Source organism: Mustela putorius, unplaced genomic scaffold (genome assembly GCF_011764305.1).
Source record: "Mustela putorius furo isolate JIRA1106 unplaced genomic scaffold, ASM1176430v1.1 tig00003858_pilon_pilon_pilon, whole genome shotgun sequence".
NCBI classification, from domain to species: domain Eukaryota; kingdom Metazoa; phylum Chordata; class Mammalia; order Carnivora; family Mustelidae; genus Mustela; species Mustela putorius.
This window is the reverse complement of record NW_025422010.1, coordinates 3965485-3988204: the sequence shown is the minus strand read 5'-3', so window position 1 is coordinate 3988204 and position 22720 is coordinate 3965485. Positions and strand designations below refer to the sequence as shown.

Below are 22720 nucleotides of genomic sequence, written 5' to 3'. Positions count from 1 at the left end.
TCTTCTCCCTCCTGCTGCAATGCCTGTGCACCTGCTCTTTCCCTCCACTTGATCAATGTCCATTCTCGATCTGCAACCACTTCCTAACCCTGGGGAAATTTCCCCTGACTGCCCCCGAGTACAAACTCTTTCTTTGTACCCGTTCACTGCAGTTTTATGTTTGTGGGATGATCTGACTAGTGCCTGTCTTCCCCACTCGACAGGACGTGGAGCTGTCAGCTCCACAGGGCAAGAACCATCATTGTGGAGTTCCCCACTGAATGAAAGAATGACTGGTCTATTGTACTAAATTGTTCGGGGGCAGAACTTGTTTGACATAATTCACAGCCTCTTTTAGGGAAGAAATGATCATGCCTGAAAAATGGTTGGGCAATTTTCTGGTCCATTTCAATGAGGCTCCTCTTCTGGGAAACCCACTGTGATGTCCAGAGACCGAATAATTTTTTGTTGTTGTTTTTAACCATTTTATTGAGGAGCTTCGGGGAAAGGTCGAAGGGCAGGAGGGCAGGGAGATCCGACGTCCTCGGCCTGGCCGGAATCTTTCCGGCCTCACAGTCGTCGAAAGGGACCGAATAATTTTTAACCAGACATTTCTAAATTAGACCTCATATTTTTTTTTCTTTTATTAGGTAACTATCAAAAAGAAATTGTCTTAGGGTTTTTTCCTTGCATAAAAGTTTGAATAAAAATATTGAAACCGCGTATATAGCTAAAATGTGTTTTTGTTAATAACACGAAGCACACGCAATGATTCGCGAGAAACTGTAATCCCAAGGCCTTTAAATTTCGCAGTGCTAAAATTTTTCACGTTGAGCGTGAACGACACGCCCCTTAGTCTCGCCCAACACAGCGCCCCCTGGTGCCTGTAGTCCAGATTCGCAGGACCAGAGAGGGGAGGGATGAAGACTACAAATCCCATAAGGGCGAGGGACGGTAGTGACGCCACTACGGAGCGCGGGCTGGACTCCAAAGGCGCGGCTCTCCCATTGGTGAACTTTGCAAGCGCCTGCGCATTTGGTACAGTTCCGCCCCTACTGCCTCCCGACGCTATTACGTACCTGGGCAGCCCGAGCGATCCTGGGATAGCGATGGAGACGCCCGGCGCATCAACCCGGGCTCTCTTGCTCCCTGCCGCGTCTGGGCCCGGTAGGAAGCGCGCGGCAGGAGAGGTACGGGCTGCGACAAGCAAGCAGCGGGTCCTGGACGAAGAAGAGTACATCGAGGTAAGATCTAGATGCGACGGTAGCGAATTCTGGGTCTCTCCCCCGCTTTGCGCTCTTCTTGGGTCCTTCCTCCCGGGTCGTGGCATTCGTACTCTTGCGGAGGTGGAGCAACCGGAGTCCGTGATCTTGGGGTGTGGACAGTAGGAGAGCCAAACTAATACAGTGCACAGAGAGGTGTCCTTGATGGTGGAGGCAGAATCAGTGTTGTTAGGGGCAAGAGAGGACGGCTTTGTTCTTCGGAGAGGGGGGTTTCAGGGAAACAAGGTATTTTATTAAAGCATGAATGGGCATGTGGGAGGAGAGTGGGAAAGAGGACTTTCTGGAGAGTAGTAACAGCAAGTGCAGAGGCTGGAGGACTTGGAAACTGTGTTGCTGCGTAAGCACCATTGAATTAGTGGGCGTCGGAGGATCCTTGAAGTTGGTCTTAATACTGTAGCAGACATGCAGAAAGAGGAGCTGGCAGGGAGATTGGAGGAAATCAGTTTGGTTTTGGACTTGTTGAGTATGGCAGGCCTCTGGGATAGAGAGGCAGATGGCATTAGTGGATAGCTGGGTGCACGAATGTGCAGCTTAGGAGCAAGGTCTGGCTGAAGGTAGATTTGGGAGTCTCAGCCAGTGCTGCTGGTGGGGGTGACAGGCTGAAATCATCCAGGTAAAGGGTGCGCATTGGAAATAGGAGGCCCTGGATGAAATGAAGGGGCAACACCCACCTTGGTCCAGCTGGTATGGAGATGGAGCCAGCAGAGGAGATGAGAGTGACCAATTGTGGGAGAGAGAAAAGTTTCGTGGAAACCAGATGAACGTTATTTAGATGTTGCAGCAAGACTACAGAGGTTGCTCATCCTCATTAGAAAGTGCGGCTAAGCTCAGGGTATTCCTGGGTTGGACAGAGGTTGGGAGCCCGGCAAGGACCATAGCATGTACATTGGTAGACTGAGAGGCAGATGTGAACTCTGACATTTATTGACATCTGACAGGGGCTCCAGACAGTCATCCAGAGGGACTTCTTTCCTGATGTGGAGAAGCTGCAGGCTCAGAAGGAGTACCTGGAGGCTGAGGAGAATGGAGACCTGGAACGGATGCGTCAGATCGCCATCAAGTTTGGCTCTGCCCTGGGCAAGATGTCCCGAGAGCCCCCACCGCCCTGTAAGGGTGACAGTGGTTGGCTGAGAGGGGAACTCCTGCTGAACTGATGCCTTAGGCTGGCTCTAATCCCCACTCCCTTCCTCCTTCTAGATGTGACTCCAGCCACATTTGAAACCCCTGATGTGCACACAGGTACTGGAGTGGTGGGCAACAAGGCCCGGGGCCGGGGCCGAGGCCTGGAAGAGGGTGATGGTGAGTGAGTGAGTGGTTGGGTTTACCTATGAGTCTCATCCTTTGTGGCCCTGAGGGTCTTGCCCAGAGGCAGATCACATCTTGTCCCAGAGAGCTTTGTTGGCCTGAATGGCAGCCCATGGGGTCAAAGAGCACCAGTCTGAGAGGCAGGCATGGGGCAGTTCTCTGAGCCTCCAGCCCTTCTTGTGGAATGGAAATCTCGCCACCTCTCTCACCGGCCTGCTCACTGTGTGCCAGCCCCTGCCCAGTAGGCTTCATATGGCTTGCAGGGCCCCTCTCCCGCTGTCATCTTAGGGCTTCCGGACCTCTGCCCTTGTTTCTTCTGAGTTAGTCACTTACCCTGGATAGCTGCATGCCTCACACCTTCTCTCCCCTCAGACCTCTGCTCAGATGTTACCATTCAGGAACCCCTTTCATGACCCCTCCCTCCCCCACCAGCATGCCTTCCTGCCTCCCTGTAGGACATGGCCTCCTCACCATGAGAGCTTCTTTGTCTTGCCTCTGTGTGTATATTCCGCACCTAGGACAGCACGTGACATGTTGGGGAGTAGCACAAACAAGTTGTCTTTCACATGTATATTGGAGTGTCGTGACACGAGCCAGCTTTATGAAAGACTTTTCCTAGGGAAGAGCATTTAGAGCCCTGTTGGACATAAGTGTGCTATACACTATGGGACTTTCTCATGATCAGTAGTCCATCTTGTCAGTAGAACATCAGTGCCCAGACAGACAAGATGCTTGTTGTTCTCTACTGGGTTCTAGTCTATTGCATGCTCATGCAGATGCCCTGTGCGCTCATGCAGATGAGATATTTTCTGCTTCAGAATCCAGCTTGTTTTGGCAATACTGTAGTCTGTCATGTTGTGTCCTTGAAGCTTGACCCAGTGGAGCTTGATCGCAGCTCCACTGCGTTGTGGCAGGTGAATCACAGGCAACTTACAGATTCTTGTTATTTATTCATCAAATTTTTACTCGTATTTATTTGAATGAGTAAGCGCAGGTGTGAGTGGGGAGGAGGGGAGGAGGGATGGAGAGAATCTCAAGCCAACTCTGTGTGGAGCGCAGAGCCCAATGTGGGGCTCGATCTTATGACCTTGAGACCATGACCTGAGCCAAAATCGAGAGTCAGATGTTTAATTGACTGAGTCACCCAGCCAACTCTCAGATTCTTTTTTTTTTTTTCGTTTTTTAAAAAAATGTGCTTGTTGGTAAATCTAGGAATCACTTCAGTAACCTCAGTGGTAGGTACCATCAGAACGGGGTTTGAGCCCTTATCTTTCTGACTCTGGGTCTTAAGTTTTTAGCCACTGTGCTTTGTGCAGTCTAGGAGGGAGTAGGAGGTCAAGACTGCCAGTGGAACGGAAGACAAGGCTATCCCCATGATAGCCCAGCTGGAGTGTGTCCCAACGTGCACAGTGCAGTGGCACCGCCTCAGTGGGGGTCCCCCTTTCTGTGGTGCTGGGTGCGACAGGTGGGGTTGTCGTGCCTGTGTGCCTCCATCTGGAGCACTGGATCCTCTGGGGTCCCTGCCCTCTGGGCCTGCTAGCAGGTCGGGAGGCTTAGGGGACAGCCATCCACCCGTAGCACAGGTGCCAGGAGGGGAGGAGCAGGTGGGGAACGAAAGCTCAGGGATGGTGGGAGAGTTTGGGCCGTTGGAGGCAGGTCCTACGGGACCAGCCCACTTGTGGCAGGGCAAGCATCACCATGGTCACCTGTCTCTGACTCCTAGATGTCCCTTTTCCTGCCTGAGTGAGACATATATTTCACTTGACATCCAAAAGGCAAGGAGAGCCCCTGAGTGTTCCCTGGGCAGTTGGTGGGGGGGTGATTCTGCCCCCAGGTAGGGAGTTGTCAGGTAGCGCGGGCTGTCACCCACGGATGCACAACTAGGGTGAGGGTTCCAATCCTGCTTACGGGGTAGCACGGTTCCTGGGACTGAGTGACTACAAAGTGTTCATTGCTGCTTGTGGTTCTGTGTCACCCCGCCTCTGAGCAGGAGAGGCCGGAGAGGAGGAGGAGAAGGAGCCTCTGCCCAGCCTGGATGTCTTCCTGAGCCGGTACACAAGTGAGGACAATGCCTCCTTCCAGGAGATCATGGAGGTGGCCAAGGAGAAGAGCCGGGCACGGCACACATGGCTCTACCAGGCCGAGGAGGAGTTTGAGAAGGTGTCCTTGGGTGCAGGGGTATGGGCATCCTCTGTCAGGGTGGAGGGAGTCCTGGGGCCCAGGCCACAGTGCCTGGGGGCCTCTCTGACCCTCACTTTCCCCCTGTGATGCAGAGGCAGAAAGATAACCTTGCACTTCCGTCGGCAGAGCACCAAGCCATCGAGAACAGCCAGGCCGGCGTGGAGACCTGGAAGTACAAGGCGAAAAACTCCCTCATGTACTACCCTGAGGGTGAGCAGGCGGGGCTGGCAGGCAGCATGGAGTGGGGCTGCATGTTTGTATCCGGCCTTCAGGGTGTGTGTGTCTGTGCTCCCTGGGCCTCAGAGGGGTCCTGCTCTGCCTCTGGGCAGAAGGGTCCATGTGTTGTCAGTGAGGGAGTGGGGCTGCCCAACGCTTTGCTTGGCTTCATGCTTCTGTTCACCGGAGCCTCTCTCTCAAGCCTTGAGTGTGGGGCAGTGATGGGGCACCCCTCAACCTCTGATACCCTGCCACCTCTCTTTGATCTGCCAGGTGTGCCTGATGAAGAACAGTTGTTTAAGAAGCCGAGGCAGGTGGTGCATAAGAACACTCGCTTCCTCAGGGATCCCTTTAGCCAGGCCCTGAGCAGGTCCCAGCTGCAGCAGGCTGCCGCCCTCAATGCCCAGGTGAGTGGCTGGGGCTGGCTGTGGGCAGCCTTAAATTGATACCGTTCTTGGGTTTGGGCAGAGCCTAGCAGCATGTGACTATTTGGGGGTCCTGTGTGGCAGGATCCTGAGTCTTTTCCTGTCCTATATGGGCTTCTGCTGGGGCACTCTCTTGGCCAGAGACATTCTGTAGGTCAGTTCAGTGCCAGCTTCCTGGGGGACGAGGATCTGAGAGAGGAGAGGCCACTGGGAGCCAGCCCAGGCCGGCCAGACCCACACCTGAGCACGGGTAGGGCAGGGGTAGATGCTGTGGGCAGGCTGGGGTAGGGTGAGGCTCAGTGGGGTGGACAGCAGAGATGTCTGAGCCAGGGAGTCATGGTGGACTGGCGATTCCAGTGGTCATGGGGTTGAAGTGGGAGAGTCAGGAGGTGGGGAGACTATTCTGGAGGCTTCAGCGGATGCCCTGTGGGAAAGGTCAGAGCATATATGCCAGTAATTAGTGTGGCTTCCTGTCAAGGCCTGAGTCAGTAGCTGCTGAAAGCAGCTTGTGTGTGTGTGTACTGAGGCCAAGGACCCTGGCCCTGCCCTGCGTGGAAGGAGGGGGAGCTTCCCTTGCTCTAATGCCTACTCTGACAGGTCCTCAAAGTCTTTGCAGGGGCTGAGGTTCTTCCTCTTTTTCTCCAAAGGGGGGTGTGCCAGCCCCTGAGCTCTAGGACTGCCCCAAGGAGGGGAAACATTGCCAGCATGTTCCTGTGCATTTTTCCATCAGCTAGCGGGGAAAAGTAGGCTTGGGCCTCCCTGACACTAGTCTCTCTTGTTTGTTCCAGCACAAACAGGGCAAGGTAGGCCCTGATGGCAAGGAGCTGATCCCTCAGGATTCCCCACGAGTGGGCGGATTCGGATTTGTTGCAACCCCCTCTCCTGCCCCTGGTAAGAATTGAACCCGCTGACAGGCCGGCCCCCTGATAGTCGTGATAGGACTGCCTGTGGGGAGGTGGGCTGCTCAGGTGGCTCTGGGCCCTGTTAACTCTTCTCCAAGTCTGACACGTGCTTCGTGTAACTCCGAGACCCTGTGACCCACCTGTGCAATGACAGGGCTGCACAGAGCTGTGGGTGGGCTGAACTCTCAGGTGAACTGACCTGAGATAGACAGGACCCAGTCCATTGAGCCTAGCGGTCTTCCTGCCTTGCCCTAAGCTTGGCAGGACAGACTGGTTTTGCTGGGAACCAGGGGTATTGGAGCTCTGCTGGACAGATAGGCTGTGGTGAGCATGCCAAAGGGCACAGGGGGAGGCTGGGCATAGGGGCATAGGGAAAAGGCTCCAGGCTCCAGCCCTGCATGTCTTCACACAGGAGGTTTATGAATCTTGGGGGACAATCTCACAGTGCATTGATGCACGTGGTGTCCTTTCCCACCCACCACTCCAAGCACTGGCCTCTGTGTTCTGGGCTGCTGGTTCCTGTGATGCAGGCCCGGGTATACGGGCACTATAGGTTTGCCCAGGGTCCTGGCAGATTTGGGTACTCTGAAAACCTTCAAGTGTCCCCTCCTTTGGGGGCGGGGGGTCCCATAGCAACCTCCAGGAGACCCTGGTGGCCATGTGCTAGGATGGGAGTCTAGCTGACCCAGCCCATCTTCTCTGGGGAGCCCCCTTCCCAAGCTAAGCCCTGCAGCTATTAGGGCCTGGGCCCATCTTGGGCCTAAAGTGGTCTTGGCGTTGTCCTCTCAGGGGGCAGAGGAGCTGGGGTTCCAGAGTTCCGGGGAAGGAGAGTGGGCCAACTGCCAGCCTTCATGTTGGTTAGCTGGGACATGCATGGTGGGAGCTGGCTCTCACAGGAAGGAGGGCCTGGCATTGCCTCCACCTATGTCCCCGGGCCTGAGGTAACCGAGCTCTCCATCTGCAGGTGTGAACGAGTCACCGCTGATGACCTGGGGGGAGGTTGAAAATACTCCCTTGAGAGTTGAGGGATCTGAAACCCCCTATGTGGACAGGACACCAGGGCCAGCCTTCAAGGTGGGTCACAGTGGGGTGCCCAGATGGGACCCTGGGTAGACACTCAGTCTTTGGAGCACTTGTGCCTTGATGCACAGAGGATGGTCTAGTTGCCACTGGTCAAAGCAGAAGCAACAGAAGGGCTGAGCTGTGCTCCAGGCTGCACACCTGTGTGTCATTGCACTTCTGAAGAAGACCAGGGCACTGAGGGCAGGTGTGGGGCGAGGGCACCAGAGCCACAACCCTGTGAGCCTGCAGGGTCGGGCCGGGAAGGGCCTCAGAACTACAGTGTTCGGTGGGCTGTGCTTTGTGTCCTCTGAAGGTTCACATGCTGGTAGAGGAAAGCCTCTGGTTACAGGAGGGCAAGCACCAAGAGGCAGCAGTCTTGTAGAATCATCAAGAGTGTGGGGTTGTGAGGCCTGGAGCAGGTAGGGCAGGGGAGCTGGGTGCCAGGTGGTTTGTGGAGATGGGGCGGCCTAGGATGGCCCCAGAGTGGCTTTGAGAAGGTAAGGCACTCTGGTTTGCACACAGCTTGTTGGGGAAACTGAGTGGCTGGCATAGTTTGGAACGAGATGGAAGAGAAGTTGCTGGACACTGGGAGCATGTGGTTCTGTTTTCGGGGTACTGGGCCAGCAGTCCCAACCTGGAATGCTAGGAGATGGCAGGAGGCAGAGGGCAGTGTTGTTGCAGAGAGCAAAGGGCGAGGGGGTTACGTCAGCTGCTCTGAAACCCCAAAGGGTCAGGCATGGAACCTGGAATTAACGTAGGTCTGCTGCTAAGGGAGCTGGGTTCGAGGCTGTCTTGAACCAGTCCTTCTAAACACTTGCATTGTGTAGTTTGAAATGCAACAGAAAAAGAGATCTCGCTGACTGTAGCAGCAGAAATTGAGAACAACCAGCAGTACCTTGGCTTTCATAAGGAAACTACAGGCTAGTGCTGTGGGCTCGCAGAAGGAAGGTCAGAGGGTATGGGCCACGCCACAGGGCCTCCCTGGTGTGGCACCACTCTCATTTCGAGAGGGAACACATGTCCACACAGAACATATGCAAATCATTTTGGCACGTTGGTTCTTATATTTGTCTTGGACACGAGAATAACCAAGAAAAACCAGAGAGAGGCGGTGCACCAGAGGCACAGGGCTGTCAGAAGGCCGCCCTGGTCCCGGTGCCTACCAGGCAGCAGGGAAGAGCTTCTGAACAAACGTCCGTCCAAATCCAAATTCAGGGTTTGTGACCAACGACAATTCAAATCGTGCTGAGTAGTAGACTGTAATCGGACACGAAGTGCGTGATACGTATTGCAGAACGAATTCCCCAAGTGGGAGAGTTAAGTGCAGAAAACAATACATGTGAACAACGAGCGGAAACTAGTCAATGCTTAATCTGGTGTGAAGGTAGGAGGGAGTAAACCAAAGAGGGGGGGTCACAAAGGAAGCGGGGCGGGGTGGGCAGATAGTACCATACACAGTGGTAGACTTAACTACAGCAAAAAAACCCCATCGTGAGTAAACGTGAAAGCGAGTAACAGAAGGCGTTTGTATGGCAGAACTTAACAGAACTGATGGGGGAAAACTGTGAGGAAACAAACAAGCACTCAAATAGAAAAATAGGACAAGATCAATTTTGGGAAGTTCTGGGAAGAAATACAGAAGGTCAGTGGGGGTTAAAGTCAGCAAGGGGTTTACTCCAGTAATCAGAGGGAAGCAGATTCAAACAAGATCCCCTTCTTTTCTAAAAGACCATCGGAGGTTCCTAAGTCTGCACCGCTGGCTTGCAGGGAACCGTGATGACAGGTGGGAGGCCTGGGCCTTTGGCGGGTGGACAGTGGAGGCAAGCTGGTCGGCAGCTTTCGGGGGCTTTTAGGGAGACAGCAGTTGTGAGGATCACAGGGCACCATGGGAAAGAGGCAGGTGCCCCAGCAGCAAGGGGCTGGCTGGCTTGACGGCAGGCCAGCCACACACTTGCTGCCTTGTAGATCCTGGAGCCCGGCCGCAGGGAACGGCTGGGGCTGAAGATGGCCAACGAGGCCGCTGCCAAGAACCGGGCCAAGAAGCAGGAGGCCTTGAGGAGAGTGACGGAGAACTTGGCCAGGTGAGGGGTGCCTGACCTGCATGGGGCGGGCAGGGTGGGGGGTCTCTCCCTATTCCCACTTGGCCACAGCCCCTCCCGTGTGGATGCATGGTGTGCAGGCAGGCCTGGGTGCTCTGGGGTGGGTCCTGTGGCAGCTCCGCTGGTACGGGCACGGCCTGCATGAGCCAGGATGCAGGGCCCCTCTTCGTCTTTTCCTTCTTCAGCTGCCGCCTCAGCACATCCCTAAGAGGCACCTTTGGGCTCCTTATCCCGCTGTGAGCTCCCGTCAGCCCTGTGGAAACAGGTGGATCGTTCTCCTTGGAGAGAGCTGGGGTCCATCGCAGTCCCACCTCCAAGGGCAGCACCACAACTTGACCTTAAATTTGGCTACATAGCTATGTGCCAGGCCATCGGGTGTCCTCAGCTCATAATGACCATGCATCTCCCATGAGTGTTTGTGGGGCCATGGGAAACCCTGCTGCTGGCAGTGCCTGGTGGGGCCTAATGATGCCTCTCTCCCCCTCCCTTTCCACCCCAGCCTCACCCCCAAAGGCCTGAGCCCAGCCATGTCCCCAGCCCTGCAGCGCCTTGTAAGCAGGACAGCCAGCAAGTATACAGACCGGGCCCTGCGGGCCAGCTATACCCCGTCTCCAGCACGCTCGAGCCACCTCAAGACCCCAGCTGGTGGGCCTCAGACCCCCACGAGCACACCGGCTCCTGGCTCTGCGGCACGCACCCCCCTCAGTCAGGACCCAGCCTCCATCACGGACAACCTGCTGCAGCTCCCTGCCCGGCGCAAGGCCTCAGACTTCTTCTAGAGCCAGGCCCGGGTCGGGCCTGTGGGAGATTCGTGGAGCCTGCGGGGCAGCTGCCCGCTCAGCAGAGGACTCCAGCCTTCTGGGGACCCGGGCCCGGGCCAGAAATGGTGACTGACTGTCCCAGGAGCCACTGAAAAGATGCCGTGCCTCAGACAGGCTGGCATGAGACTTGCCCCACGGCCTTGGGATGTATCCCAGGGTCTGGCAGATAACTATTTTCTATCAGACCCCTGCCTCTTTCTGTCTAGCCGTCATTAAAGAGCACCTAGCACAGTCTGGCAGGACCTGTCTCTCTGGCCCACTCTGTGTGGCCCTTAGGCCACCCTTCCCCCTATGCTGGAGACCCCCTGCAAGCCACCCTCACCCCTATGCTAGAGACCCCCTGTACCACATCGTGGTCTCAGGACTGCAGGCCTCCCTGGGAGGAAGCTTCTGGGTGAGGTGAACTCAGAAGTTCAGGGTCTCTGGCCTTTCCTGCCACTCCTTGCATTGCTGTGTCCCCTCTAGAGCTTGGAACCTACCTTCCGCACTGAGTTCACAGCTCGTTGGGCCATGCTCCCCAAGTTCTGTCCCCCTGAGGGAAGGAGAGAGTCCTTGAACGTTCGGCCCCTCAGGTTCCCCTGGGGCTTTGGGACCAGGTTCTCAGCCTCAGGTGGGCCTGGCCTGTGTGGTTTGCTAGTGACAGAGTTGCGTGGGTCCTACGTGTCATATCATGTGGTCACTTTGAAAGTGGCCTCAATGTCACCTTCTCCAAGCACTTGGTCTCCAGCTCAGGGGGTCAGGACTGTCTTCTCTTCCTGCCCTTCCCTGCCCTATTGCTCCAGGCACCACCTTCATATGCTGTTGAGTCACGAACAGGAGTTGTGGGTAATAGGAACCCAGGCCATACTGTCAAAGAGCAATGGGGCCAGGCTCCACGCAGACCCGAGAGTGCCATGTGCACCACAGGCCACAGGCCACACTTGCCTGTGACGTTGAGGGCTTTGGTGCCCCTAGGAGGCCTGGGCCAGCTGCTTCACATGGAGGTGATGGGTCTCTTCGGGCCTTAAGTGGGGTCAGGTCATGCTCTCTAAGGGGCTTGCACAGCTCAAGGAGCCAGCCTAGAATCTGCTCAGACCAGAGTCTTTCTTGTTTTGAGCATACCCAGCCCTGCCCGGGCCATGGTCTTGGGTTGTCCTGGGGGGTCCTTGCTGCCTTCATGAGTGGTGTGTTCCCTGGAGGTTCGTGTGGGGCCAGTCGCCTGCCTAGGCACCCACTAGTCTGCACTGGACTGTCAGCTCCTGCCAGTTTCCAGGGGGCCAAGCCCTGTAACTCACCAAGGGGGCTGGGACTGCACCAGGACCGCCCAGGGGGTCAGGAAAGTATGGCCGTTGGTGCTTTTACCACATAGGGAAGGGGAGGGCTGGGCCACAGCAGCATGGAGGCAGACAGGTCTGAGTGGGTGGAAGATGCAGAGGGAGATGCTGTCTAGGCAAGGCCACTTAAAGCCAAGCACTGGCCGCCTCTGAACACTGGCTGGTGTATGGGGTGGATAGGGAGGAGTAGGGAGGGTGTGGTTGAGATATCTGGGCTGGGACTTTTCTGGCAAATGAAAGGGCACTCAAGGGGCCAAGGGTACTGATCTCAACCACAGGAATGGAGGGAGCGGAATATAAGGAGAAAGGGTCAGTCCGAGGGAGTGGGATGGGGTTGAGGTCAGGGTGGGCTGTGCTGGGCCTGAGCCAGAGACACATGCAGCCGGCCAACCCTGGAGGTGCTGGGTCCGGGGTGGGTCAAAGGGAGATGGTGGGGGCCTGGCTGTGGGCTGCAGCTTAGGTCTTCTTGCCCACAGGGTCTCGCCATAGTCTGCCTGTGCCCGAGCACCAGGCCCTGCACCCCTGTGCTGGAGACCCCCACGCCGCAGGAGGGGTGGTTGGCTGAGTCCTAGAGAAAAAGACTCCTCACGGGGCACTCTTAATGCTTGTATACACTTTGCGGTTTATTTGGTGGTCAGTAATTAATGTCTTTGCTACTAAGTGGAAGAAAGCTAATAGAACGTAATCAAAATAGTGGTTTAATTGACGGATTTTACTTGTTCCTTGCACCTGTGCCTTCTTCAGCTCCTACTGCCTATTTAGTTTATGTGGGCGCGCACCACGCACCACGCCCCCCAGGCCCTCCGCACCGCTAGGTGCTCGCTTTCCCCACCTCAGCTCCGGTGCCATGATGATCTTTTGCCTTGGAGGACTCGGCCGGCCTGTCCTCCACTCTGTCCTCATTCTCAGGCACCACCAGCAGCCGGTGCTGGGTTTTGGCCCCCAGCTTATGGTCTGGCCGGTGCTCGGGCCGGTGCTCCGGCCGTGAGCCCGGCCGGGTGTCCAGTTTGCATTCGGCCCGGTACTTGCCCTCACCCTCCCTCTTGAAGGAGGCCGAAGACATGGCTTTGGGCTTGGGGGGCTGCAGCCAGGAGTGGCTGAGGATCTCGTCTATGTGCAGCCGCCGGTTGACGTCCGGCTGCAGGATGCGGTAGATGAGGTCCTTGCACTCGCCAGTCAGGTTCTTGGAGCGGGGGAAGTCCACGCGGTGCTCCTTCTGGATGCGCAGCATCTTCTTGATGTCGGAGTCGTCATAGGGCATGGAGCCGCAGACCATGATGTAGAGGATCACGCCCAGGCTCCAGATGTCATACACCTTGGGCTGGTAGGGGATGCCCTGCAGCACCTCGGGGGCCGCATACGCCGCCGACCCGCAGAAGGTCTTGCTGAGGATGATGCGGCCGCTGCCGTCCCGCAGGCAGCGCTTGGAGAAGCCGAAGTCGGACAGCTTGATGTTGAAGTCCTTGTCAAGGAGAAGGTTCTCACACTTGAGATCTCGGTGGACGACGTCCAGGTCGTGGCAGTACTTGACAGCTGAGGAGAGCTGGCGGAACATCTTACGAGCCACGTCCTCATGCAGGGCTCCCCGACACTTGATGAACTCCAGGAGGTCACCCTGGACCCCAAGCTCCATGACGATATAGATGCGCCCATCAGAGGTCTCAAAGATCTCGTAGGTCTTGATGATGGAGCGGTGGTTGACGGTTGCCAGGATGTCCATCTCCCGAGGAAGGAATCTCTCCACAAAGTCGGTAGGCGTCTTCTTGCGGTCGATGATCTTGACTGCCACGTTGAACTTGAGGCGCTCAGAGTAGGCAGATTTGACTTTCGCATACGACCCCTTGCCAAGATTGATGCCCACGATGTAACCCTTCTTCCTTAGGACCGCGGCATCGTCCATGGTGCCAGGAGCGGCTGGCGGCACTGCGCTCTACATCCCCTCCCCCCGTGGGCCAGCGGGCATTGTCCTCATTTACACTGTGGGGAGCCGTCTGGCAGGGCTGGGCCTGGACTTGGAGGGGTGGAACGCTCAGCATTGTCCCCGCGTGACTTCAGCATGTGAAGTCATAAAGCCAGCCTGCCAGGAGTAGGGACTGAGCTGGGGGAACCAGGGCCCCTGGAACCCTGGAAGCCAGGTTGGCCTACCAGGAGTGCCCACTCCCCGCCCGCTAGAAAGAAGGCGGCACCCAGGACTGCGGTAACCCTCCCTGCTCCCCCTTGCTGCTGTTTCCTTGTCACGAGTCAGGCCCAAGGAAGGGCCACTCAGGTCAAGCCAGAGTGCTGGCCCCATGCCTGTTTCCTTCTCCTGTCTGTGTGGACTGACCCTGCATTGGCCCATGTCCCACTAGGACTGATGGCCCGCAGCTGCTTTGGAGTGTGAAGAAAACCCTCTCTAGGACTTGTCTCCTTGGAACTGGTAGTGCCTGAGAGGAATGGCGCTGGTCTGGCCAGCCTTGTGAATGAGAACAGTTCCTATTCGGGGCGGAAGGCTGGGCAGAGCAGTGCCACTGTGGCGGGCAGGGCATGAGTGGGCTGGGAGGGCCAGCAGGGCCCTGGGCCCTAGACTGGCAGATGCGTGTTCCAAGGGCTGGGGCCTCCCTGGAGGCCAGGCCAGGCCTCAGTCAGGTAGAGAAGGTGGTGAGGCATCCAGGCAGGGAAGAGCCTGGGAGAGGTGATGGCTTGTTCTGAGAATTGGTCAGTCTTACTGTGTGGAGGGAGGGTGGAGGAGAAGAGAAGTGGCGAGCAGCCATTTCAGGGGGCCGGAAGAGCCAGGATCCAAGTCCCATTTTAAGATGGTCCCTGGCAGAGTGTCTAGAGAATGGGCTTCAGGGGGAGTGGAGGCCAGTGCCTTTGACCACAAGAGAGGAGGCTGGCCCAGGGTGGATCTGCAGGGACCGAGCGGCAGAGGGAGACAGAGGGTTTGGTGCGCTGACCCCTGAGTGGGCAGGGCCTTGGCCAGAGCTTTGGTGCTGGGGGTCCTCCGTAAGAGCAGGGTCGGGGATGGGGGGGGGCAGGGGTCCTAAATTATGTCACTCTGGACCTTTGTGAGGAGCGGGCATGTGGCCTGGTGGACCTTTGGGATTTACATCTCTCAAGCTATCTTTTGCACCAGAAAGCAACATGAAAACCCTTTTGTTTTTGCTTTGGGGAATGTGGCATCTTGGGTGTGTCTCCTTAGGTGCTTGGGAAGCCCTGCCGCTCCTTTGTTCTCCTTCACAGGCATCCTGTGGCCACACGTGGGCACGCCATGTGCTCTGTGTTCAGGGGAGAGGGGGAGGAGGAGGAGGCCTGCTTCTGTGTGGGTGGTCGGGAGAGGAGGGGATGGAGGGGCCAGTGTGCAGAGGATCTGTAGGGCCCTGCCAGGTTGATGAGGGGCAGAACATTCCAGGCAGACGCACAGACCCACCTGAGGCACACGGGGAGCTCCCTGCATCTGGACGTTCATGTGGAAGCTCTCCAGGGCAGGGTGGCCGGCGTCCAGCCCCCCAACAGCCACAGCCTCCCTAAGGCCTGCTCCCTGCTCTCTGGGGCTTCTGTTGCAGTGGCTTTGGCTTGATGCCTGCTCTCTCCTGGAATGTCTTTGGCAGCAATGACCAGAACCTTTGCCTCCTGGGAGGGGCTGGCTAGGAGGACTTGCAGGCCAGGACCCAGGAGCATGACAGTCTCCTCGGCCCTTCTCCTGCACTTCCGAATATTCTATCTGGGGCCCCCCCTGCATGTCGGCCTTTTTAGCTGACTCTGCTCACCCACCTGTTTCCCACTTTTTTTGTGGATTCTGCTTCCTCATATTCTGCCCTTGCCCAGGGCCGTGTGACTTCTTTGGCTCCCAGGGGCCTGGGGTGGGGGGGTGCGGGGGAGGAGGTACGAGCTGAGCCTCTGGGGCCGGGAGGCAGGCCCTCCTGGTGGGTTCCGGCGGGGAAGTGTTCCACTGGACCTGCGACTTCCAGGAGCTACTCCCAGCTTGTAGCCCTGTGCATGGGAGAACTCGGGACTCTGGCAAGGCCACTTCTCTCTGAGTTTCAGTTTCCTCCATTTCTCCACTCACCCTATAGGCATTTGAGGGTTGGTTCCAGATGCTGGGATTTGCTGATGAACTAGACAGGACCCGTGCCTTCCTGAAGCCCAGAGGACAGGGAGCTTCCATGTCACACCAACAGCTCAAATGCCCAGTGGTGGCAACCTTTGGCACGGGAACACGGGGCTGTGAGGGAAAAACTGGGCCTGGATTTAGGGAGGCTGGGAGGGCTGAGGTCTGAGGAGTTTGCCCCATGGAGGGGGACGAGGACCTGCTAGAACTCATGATGGCTTGAAAGGACACAGAATGGTGGGAATGTGCAGGGAAGGGAGGGAGCCCTGCAGACCCTGGAGGCCATGGTGAGGGTCTTGATCCTAAAGCCTTAGGGAGGATCATCGAAGGGGTCAGATCCAGGGCTGACCCTGGGAGTGGCCCGGAACATGAGGCCACCTGGGGAGGAGTGGGCTTTAGTCACCTGGGCCACTACTCTGTGCTGTGTGATCTCAGGCAGTTGCCCACCCTCTCTGAGCCTTCTCTCTACTTGTAAAGCACACAGTAGATGCTCCTTCGTGGGGCCCCTCCTGCCCAGGCTTGTGTTCTGGCTAGGCTGTAGTGAATTGCTCCCAGGCCCTCTTGCTGCTCATTGCCCACTACCCTGATGACCACAACAAGCCACAGACGACCAAGGCGAGGAGGTTCACAAGCTTGTCCTCAGGATGTCCTCACTCCAGCTAACCCTGTGTGCTCTGGAATTTTACTCTGCCAGTGGATAATCTGCTTGATGCTGGGTTCCTGGGGTCTCTGGGGGGAAATTGGGTGGCTCCCCCAGTATTGCCCAGGGTCGGTTCTGCGCCTGAACCTCAGCATTCACAGGCCTGCCCCAGAGGAGCTTAGAGTGATGGGCTGCCAAGCTCAGAAGGCTTTGTGGAGGCCACAGCCCCTCGGCTAATCGTGGAGACATGGGTAAGATCTACAGGGGAGCATCTACAGACACGATTATGGGACGTGTATCTGGGGGGGTGGGGATGAGGGAGGGGGGTGGGAGGTCAGGAGGAGGCCAGACCCAGGATGCCAAGGCCAGGCACTGAGATCCTTCCCGAGGGCCGTGGGATCTGGACTGTGTGCAGGAGGGAGGCGCTGGCCACTGGGGGAATCATGGGGCGGGTAGAGGCCTGGGAGGGCTCTGTGCTGTGGGTTCATGACAGACACCCAGGAGCATGGAGATGGGAAGATAGAATGTATGACGGAGGCTGTGGGGAGGGTGGGAGCCAAGCAGAGATGGGGAGTGGATGTGCACCGGGGCACAGAGAGAGTGGAGCCAGGGCACTCCCTGGACCCCGCTTCTCCTGGGGCCCGGGGTTGGGGACTTTCCAGGTCACCAACATGGGCAGAGGGTGGGTAAGTCTGAAGGCATTTGTCCTCTTGGTATGTCAAATCTGCAGGTCCACATGAGGTTGTCCAGAGTGAGTGCCGAGGAGGAAGAGAAAGGGGCTGCCACAGCTGAGGTGAGGGGTAACAGCCTAGGAATGATGGGGGTGGGCCGCGCAGGGCACAGCAGCCTGAGATGCTAAAGGCAGGGCTGTTCCCTCTAAAGGACAATGATGGCGGCAGGGCACAGGCATGCATTGTGAGCACACCTGTCCTCTCTCCTCGCCAATGTCCGCTTAGCCATTCTGGCATGGAGCATCACTGCTCGGGACAGACTGAGACCTAAGGGGAGAGGGATGTGGTCGAGATCATGCCCAGCTGGGTGGGGCTGGGCCATCCTGAAGCCCCTCCCCTAACCAGCGCCACTTCCAGGGTGGGGGGTGGGCCGCAGATATGACCACAGGCAGGATGACTCAGGAGGTGTCCAGAACCGGATGCTGGCTGGCCATGGGGGAGCCCTGGTGGACAGAATAAAAGAAATGAGTTGCCTACCAGGGTGGGGAGCCCAAGAGGGGCTGAGAGGTTGGTCTACTGGCCTCTGGCAGGCCGCCTCCCCACCGGCAGCCTTGGGGAGGCAGTGGCACTGATATGTTGAGGGCCCAGATCCTCAGCCCCAGCTCCAGAGGAGCCCCGCCTCCTTCCCCTCTGCTGCAGGCAGTCCCCTTGCCCCCTTGCCCTTCTTGGTCTTATCCTCTCCGTGCTCCCTTCCGCTCCCCAGCACCACACTCATGGCCTCCCTCTTGAAAGAGCATCTTCCTTGCTCAGCTTTCTGCTCTGGTCCAGGGCCTGAGGTCACAGTCAGGCTGGGCACATGGGGATGTATCTTCCCAAACTAGAGGTGAAATGAGGTGCCATCCGATCTGAGAGTGGGGGGCCGGGTTTGGGGAACGCAGGGAGTGCAGGATCCTCTCCCTGGATGACCACAGTCAGATAGGGAAAAGACATTCATCTTGGGGTCTGCACTAATATAGTGATTTATTGCTCCTTTAGCCATGTGGGTTACCAAGTTCAAAGAGGGGGAGAAGAAACTGACGAAAATAGTGGCTCATCCAGGACAATCTTCCTTCTCTGCTTTGTCCCTTGATTTCTCTGGAGCTCAGGCTTAAAGCCATGAACTCTGCTTCATTCCCAGATGGCCCCCTGGGCCAAGAGAGGCTCGCTAGGTGTGTGTCTGTCAGGGTTGTGGGAGGGCCTCTTCCTCTATCACTCTGCCGGGCAGCTCTCCGTTAAGGTCCATGTTGTCTGATTGCCTTGACACTGGCACTTGCAAAGTCTCCTCCTCATTGGGTTTTGGCTCAGACTGTGTCTCGGGCCCTGCCTCCTCCCGGGGCTCCAGCTTGGTGGCAGACTTTTTGTCAGGGGTCTCAGGGGTCCGTGAGGGCTCAGCGCCCCGGGAGCTCTCCCCTTCCTTGTGGATGGCTGCAGAGGACAGGCCCCGCACCTTGGGCTGCACCCAACAGTGGCTGAGGATCTCGTCGATGTGCAGGCGCCGGTTGACGTCTGGCTGTAGCATGCGGTAGATGAGGTCCTTGCACTCACCAGTCAGGTGCTTGGAGCGAGGGAAGTTGACACGGTGCTCCTTCTGGATGCGCAGCATCTTCTTGATGTTGGAGTCGTCATAGGGCATGGAGCCACAGACCATGATGTAGAGGATCACGCCCAGGCTCCAGATGTCATACACCTTGGGCTGGTAGGGGATGCCCTGCAGCACCTCGGGGGCCGCATACGCCGCCGACCCACAGAAGGTCTTGCTGAGGATGATGCGGCCGCTGTCGTCCCGCAGGCAGCGCTTGGAGAAGCCGAAGTCAGACAGCTTGATGTTGAAGTCCTTGTCGAGGAGAAGGTTCTCACACTTGAGATCTCGGTGGACGACGTCCAGGTCGTGGCAGTACTTGATGGCTGAGGAGAGCTGGTGGAACTTCTTGCGAGCATCGTCCTCGTGCAGGGCTCCCCGGGTTTTGATGAACTCCAGGAGGTCACCCTGGACCCCAAGCTCCATGACAATGTAGACCTTGCCATCTGATGTCTCGAAGATCTCATAGGTCTTGACAATGGAGCGGTGGTTTAGCATGGCCAGAATCTCAATTTCCCGGGGAAGGAATTTCTCCAAGAAGTCCGTGGGGGCTTTCTTGCGGTCGATGATCTTAACTGCCACGTTGAACTTCAGGCGCTCAGAGTAAGCGGATTTGACTTTTGCGTACGAGCCCTCTCCCAAATTTATCCCCATGATGTAGCCTCGTCGTTTGAGGACGGCAGCGTCATCCATGGTACCGGGAGTGCCCAGTGCCTCTGAGGCTGCCCTCTACATCCCTGCGGGACATGGGCCAGCTGCCCTCATTAAATGTCCTCATTTACACTGTGGACAGAGAGTCCTCTGGGCTGGCTGGGCCTGCTGTCCCTGCCTCCTAGAGGCCAAGACTCTGGGGTGGAACATTCAGCATTGTCCCCCAGGTGACTTCAGTGGGTGAAGTCATAAAGGAGGAGTGCCCTGGGGGAATGAGGCTCTGGCCTTAGCCACTTGGACTTGGAACCCTGGAAGGCCAGCCAGGGGGTTGGAGTGGACCAAAGGCCAGCGGAGAGTGGCCTTGCGCTTGGCTGAGACCTGAGGTAGGTGGGGGCTGTGGGGAACACATTGGTCTGTCGGTGCTTCCAAACAAGGAGCCAGGCCTCCTCGTGGGATTGATTATTGCAACATGGGGCATCTCAGGAAATCCGGGTTGGATGGTCATTCTGAGTCCCAGCAGGAAACAAAAGACATACTTAAGTTGGGGCAGTTTGAGGACAGTTTAATGAAGTCATCTTATTTACAAAGGTGGAAGTGGAGTTAACAGTAGGGGGTACCCTAAGGGTAGTTACAGACCCCTGGAAGAAGGGAAGGTTGGTCACTGGAAACTGGGAAGGTATAGAGGCAGTGACTCCACAGGGAGGGAACTGGGGCAAAATATCCCTGACCTCTTTTATCTCCCTTCAGCCCTAGAGGGTCTTGGTGGTGTCTACATAGGCAGTCTGCAGGCTGTGCAGGAGGGTCAAAGGTAGAGGTGTTTCAGGAGGGGCAAAGACTCTTGGCCCAGCAGTGACTGCAATTTCGGAAGCCAGGGCTTTGCCTTCTCCCTGCATGGTTGGGCTGGACTTCTCACGTTTCTCCCTCCCCATCTGAACCTTTGCTGGCCTGCTTCTTTAACAGTGGCTCTGCAAGGGGACAGCTGGTGGAGATATCTGCTCTTAGCTGTGACTTCCCTCCCTGGGGTCTGCCCAGCCTGTAACCTTGGCTGGGCTCCCTGGGCACATTGAAGGTTGGGCCTGGGTCTCTCTGAGTATAGCAGCTGCTCCAGGGAATGCTCCATAAGGACAATGCAAGCAGCCAGGGCAGTGTTGGACAGGGATGACTGTTTCTGCTAGTAGGGGGGCCCCTCTGCTGTGATAGGCCCTTTGTCTAACACCTGCCACAGGGCACGCCTGGAGGGAGCAGGTGCAGGCAGGTCTGGCCTAGCCTTGGGTTTTATCTTGGCTATCTCCACTCAGTGGGAGTGGGTACCTCTCTCATGGACCCTGAGAATCCTGGGACATTCAGGAGGATTATGCCTTGAAGGGACTTGGGAGGACTGCTCCTGGGGAGTAAGTTGGTGGGGTGAGAGGTGTGCCAGGCTAAAATGGGCCCCCCCCTTTTCTCTGCTCCCATCTTCACTCTCTTCCCCAGCCTTGACATCCTGTACTAGGCCTTGTCTGTGTGGCTGGTGGTCCTTCCACTGGACAGCTTGCTCCTCTCCTAGTGGGACACTCCATCTGCTGTGTTCTCTTCCGCAGACAATCTGTTCCCTAACAGGTGTGAGGCCAGCACTGGGACCATGGTCTCCGGAGCCTTTCCTCCCTGCAGATGTGGCCTGCTGTGGCAGCAGCTGTGTCCAACATTCCTTCCCCCTCCTCCCACATTGTGTAGGCAGGGCTCTTCCTTCAGAGGCCAGCTTTGCTCCCCAGTCTAAGGTCTGGGTTTCCCTGTCAGCTCCTTTTGTACGAAACTCCTTTAAGGTATTTCCTTTTCAGTAGCGTGTGCTAGTGAAGCCACACCTGCCTGTTCCTTGCAGGGTGGATCCTCCATTCCCCCATCTTCCCACTTCCTCAAAGCTTGTCTGGGTTTTTCCCGTTTTCCTCGTCCCTTTCCCGCAGCGGTTCTGCCTTTAGAGGACCACTTTAGGGAGCACTCTTGGGCCGCTGACCGGACGTGGGTCTGCAGGTATGCAAGTTGTGACGATCTCTCGCGCCCCAGGGTCCTGCTTCACCCTGTCCACCTCGGGTCCCGGTCCTCCTTCTTTTCCTTCACGCTCCGCCCCCCCGGGCTGCTCCCCGCCTCTCCGCGCCCCGCCCCTTTCTGTATCCGTCTACTTGGCCTGGTTACCCCTCCTCCACCACCCCTGCCCTGCGCCTTGTGCCCTGGGATCCCGGCCCTCAGTAGGCCCTACCGCCCAGGCTCCACCCCCGAGTCCCACCTCTCCGCTTAACCAATGGCACACTTAACTCTTTATAGTCCCGCCCACCCGTTGGGCCCGCCTCTCTGTCCCCGCCCCACACCGTCCCAGCCTCGGGCCTCGCCCCTTTCGGGTTCAACCTCCCAGGCTCCGCCCTGCGCCCGGCCAAGAGTCCGTACGCATTGGGAGCGTGCAGGCCCCGCCCCCCGCCTCGGCAGTCATTGGCCGGCGCCGGCGGCGCGGGCGGGGGGCGGCGCGGAGCTGAGCAGGACGGCCGCCATCTTGCGCGGAGCTGGAGTCGGAACCCGAGACTGAGGCAGAGAGTGCGCGGGAGTCCGTGGTCCATTTTAGCCGCAGCTTAGTCAGAGACTTTTCCCGCCGCCCTTCCTCGCCCGGCCCCTAACCCTCAGCCCGGCCCGGTCCCCTGACCCTCATCCCGGCACGGTCCCCTGACCCTCAGTCCGGCCCGGTCCGGCCTCCCCGCGGGGTCACGCGGCCGCCCCGGGGACGATGAACGGAGGATAAATGGTGCCCAAGGCAGACAGCGGTGCCTTCTTGCTGCTCTTCCTGCTCGTGCTCACCGTCACCGAGCCGCTGCGGCCAGGTGCGCGGTGCGGTGGGCGCGGCGCGGTGGGGGCGGTTTGTGGGGGCGGGGCGGGGCCGGGCGGGCAATGTTCGGGGCCGGGGTCGCCCGGGAAGTCCCTCCACCCCGCGGGGCCGAGCCCCAGGAGGGCGCCGGCGAGGCCTGCCGCGAGCCGCCGTGCCCCCTGCCCGGGACCGTGCCCCTCGCCCGGGACTGTGCGGATAGTTTACCTGGGCTCAGGGCGCCTCGTACATCATTGGAACTTTGTTCTCGAGGGATGTTACCTTTGGATCCGTGTTCCGTGGAGCGCTGCGTGCTTCGAGAATGACGGAAGCGAGAGTGATGTCCGTGGCCCGACCTAACTTCTGGGGCCTGGGAGTTCTGTGGCCAAGGAGCTGCGCCCCTGGGGCGCTCCCACCTTGCCCAGCGGCTGGGGTCAGGCTGGAGTTCTGGGGTCGAGAGAGCAGCTCGTGGAAGCACCTGGTTTCCCACGTTTACCCTCAGCAGTGGTTTGGTCCCCGCGTCTCAGCCCTGGAAGCTCCTCGGCTGGAAAGCGGTAGCCGCGTTGCTTATTGTCACTCAGGGAGGTGTTGCAATTCAGAACTGCTCAGCTCAGAGACTGGCCCACCGTGGTACTAGGAGTCC

At 57.7% G+C, this 22720-nt stretch overlaps 4 protein-coding genes across 10 annotated transcripts in view; 2 read left to right on the top strand and 2 right to left on the bottom strand.

The window, feature by feature from the left end:
* Nucleotides 1-1038: 1038 nt before the first annotated feature.
* Nucleotides 1039-10507, top strand: ESS2 (ess-2 splicing factor homolog). Of its 4 annotated transcripts, none has more exons than XM_045065300.1 (10): nt 1041-1223; nt 2201-2369; nt 2460-2561; nt 4558-4727; nt 4841-4958; nt 5238-5371; nt 6178-6280; nt 7256-7365; nt 9319-9434; nt 9638-9794. In XM_045065300.1, exons 1-10 carry the CDS (start codon nt 1089-1091, stop codon nt 9690-9692), a joined length of 1212 nt encoding a protein of 403 aa, XP_044921235.1. In that variant the 5' UTR covers nt 1041-1088; the 3' UTR covers nt 9693-9794. The 4 variants fall into 4 exon arrangements, with proteins under 4 accessions (XP_044921234.1, XP_044921235.1, XP_004742642.1 ...); XM_004742586.3 differs by lacking the exon at nt 9638-9794 and adding an exon at nt 9952-10456 and having other exon boundaries at nt 1042-1223; XM_045065299.1 differs by lacking the exon at nt 7256-7365 and having other exon boundaries at nt 1039-1223; nt 9638-9919.
* Nucleotides 10508-12190: 1683 nt separating this feature from the next.
* Nucleotides 12191-15405, bottom strand: LOC101686698 (testis-specific serine/threonine-protein kinase 2). The gene has a single exon (XM_013051332.2). It carries the CDS (start codon nt 13484-13486, stop codon nt 12398-12400), a length of 1089 nt encoding a protein of 362 aa, XP_012906786.1. The 5' UTR covers nt 13487-15405; the 3' UTR covers nt 12191-12397.
* Nucleotides 15406-16821: 1416 nt separating this feature from the next.
* On the bottom strand, nt 16822-19519 carry LOC101686986 (testis-specific serine/threonine-protein kinase 1). The gene has a single exon (XM_004742589.3). It carries the CDS (start codon nt 19293-19295, stop codon nt 18204-18206), a length of 1092 nt encoding a protein of 363 aa, XP_004742646.1. The 5' UTR covers nt 19296-19519; the 3' UTR covers nt 16822-18203.
* A 2205-nt stretch (nt 19520-21724) lies between these two features.
* DGCR2 (DiGeorge syndrome critical region gene 2) overlaps nt 21725-22720 on the top strand; it is a 94146-nt gene continuing 93150 nt past the window's right edge. For 2 of the 4 annotated variants that reach the window (XM_004742593.3, XM_004742592.3), the window contains exon 1: nt 21725-22096. In XM_004742593.3, the coding sequence (XP_004742650.1) occupies nt 22018-22096 (79 nt within the window). In that variant the 5' untranslated portion in view covers nt 21725-22017. The remainder of the gene's footprint in view (nt 22097-22720) is intronic. The other 2 variants (XM_004742591.3, XM_004742590.3) reach the window with 1 other exon arrangement.

Excerpts from the sequence above, each read along its gene's own strand:
- ESS2 (XM_004742585.3), top strand. The coding sequence starts at position 1,089 with ATGGAGACGCCCGGCGCATCAACCCGGGCTCTCTTGCTCCCTGCCGCG. Across the intron at positions 2,562-4,557 it reads AGGCCTGGAAGAGGGTGATG|GAGAGGCCGGAGAGGAGGAG; the intron begins GTGAGTGAGTGA and ends GCCTCTGAGCAG. Across the intron at positions 4,728-4,840 it reads CCGAGGAGGAGTTTGAGAAG|AGGCAGAAAGATAACCTTGC; the intron begins GTGTCCTTGGGT and ends CCTGTGATGCAG.
- LOC101686698 (XM_013051332.2), bottom strand. The coding sequence starts at position 13,486 with ATGGACGATGCCGCGGTCCTAAGGAAGAAGGGTTACATCGTGGGCATC.
- LOC101686986 (XM_004742589.3), bottom strand. The coding sequence starts at position 19,295 with ATGGATGACGCTGCCGTCCTCAAACGACGAGGCTACATCATGGGGATA.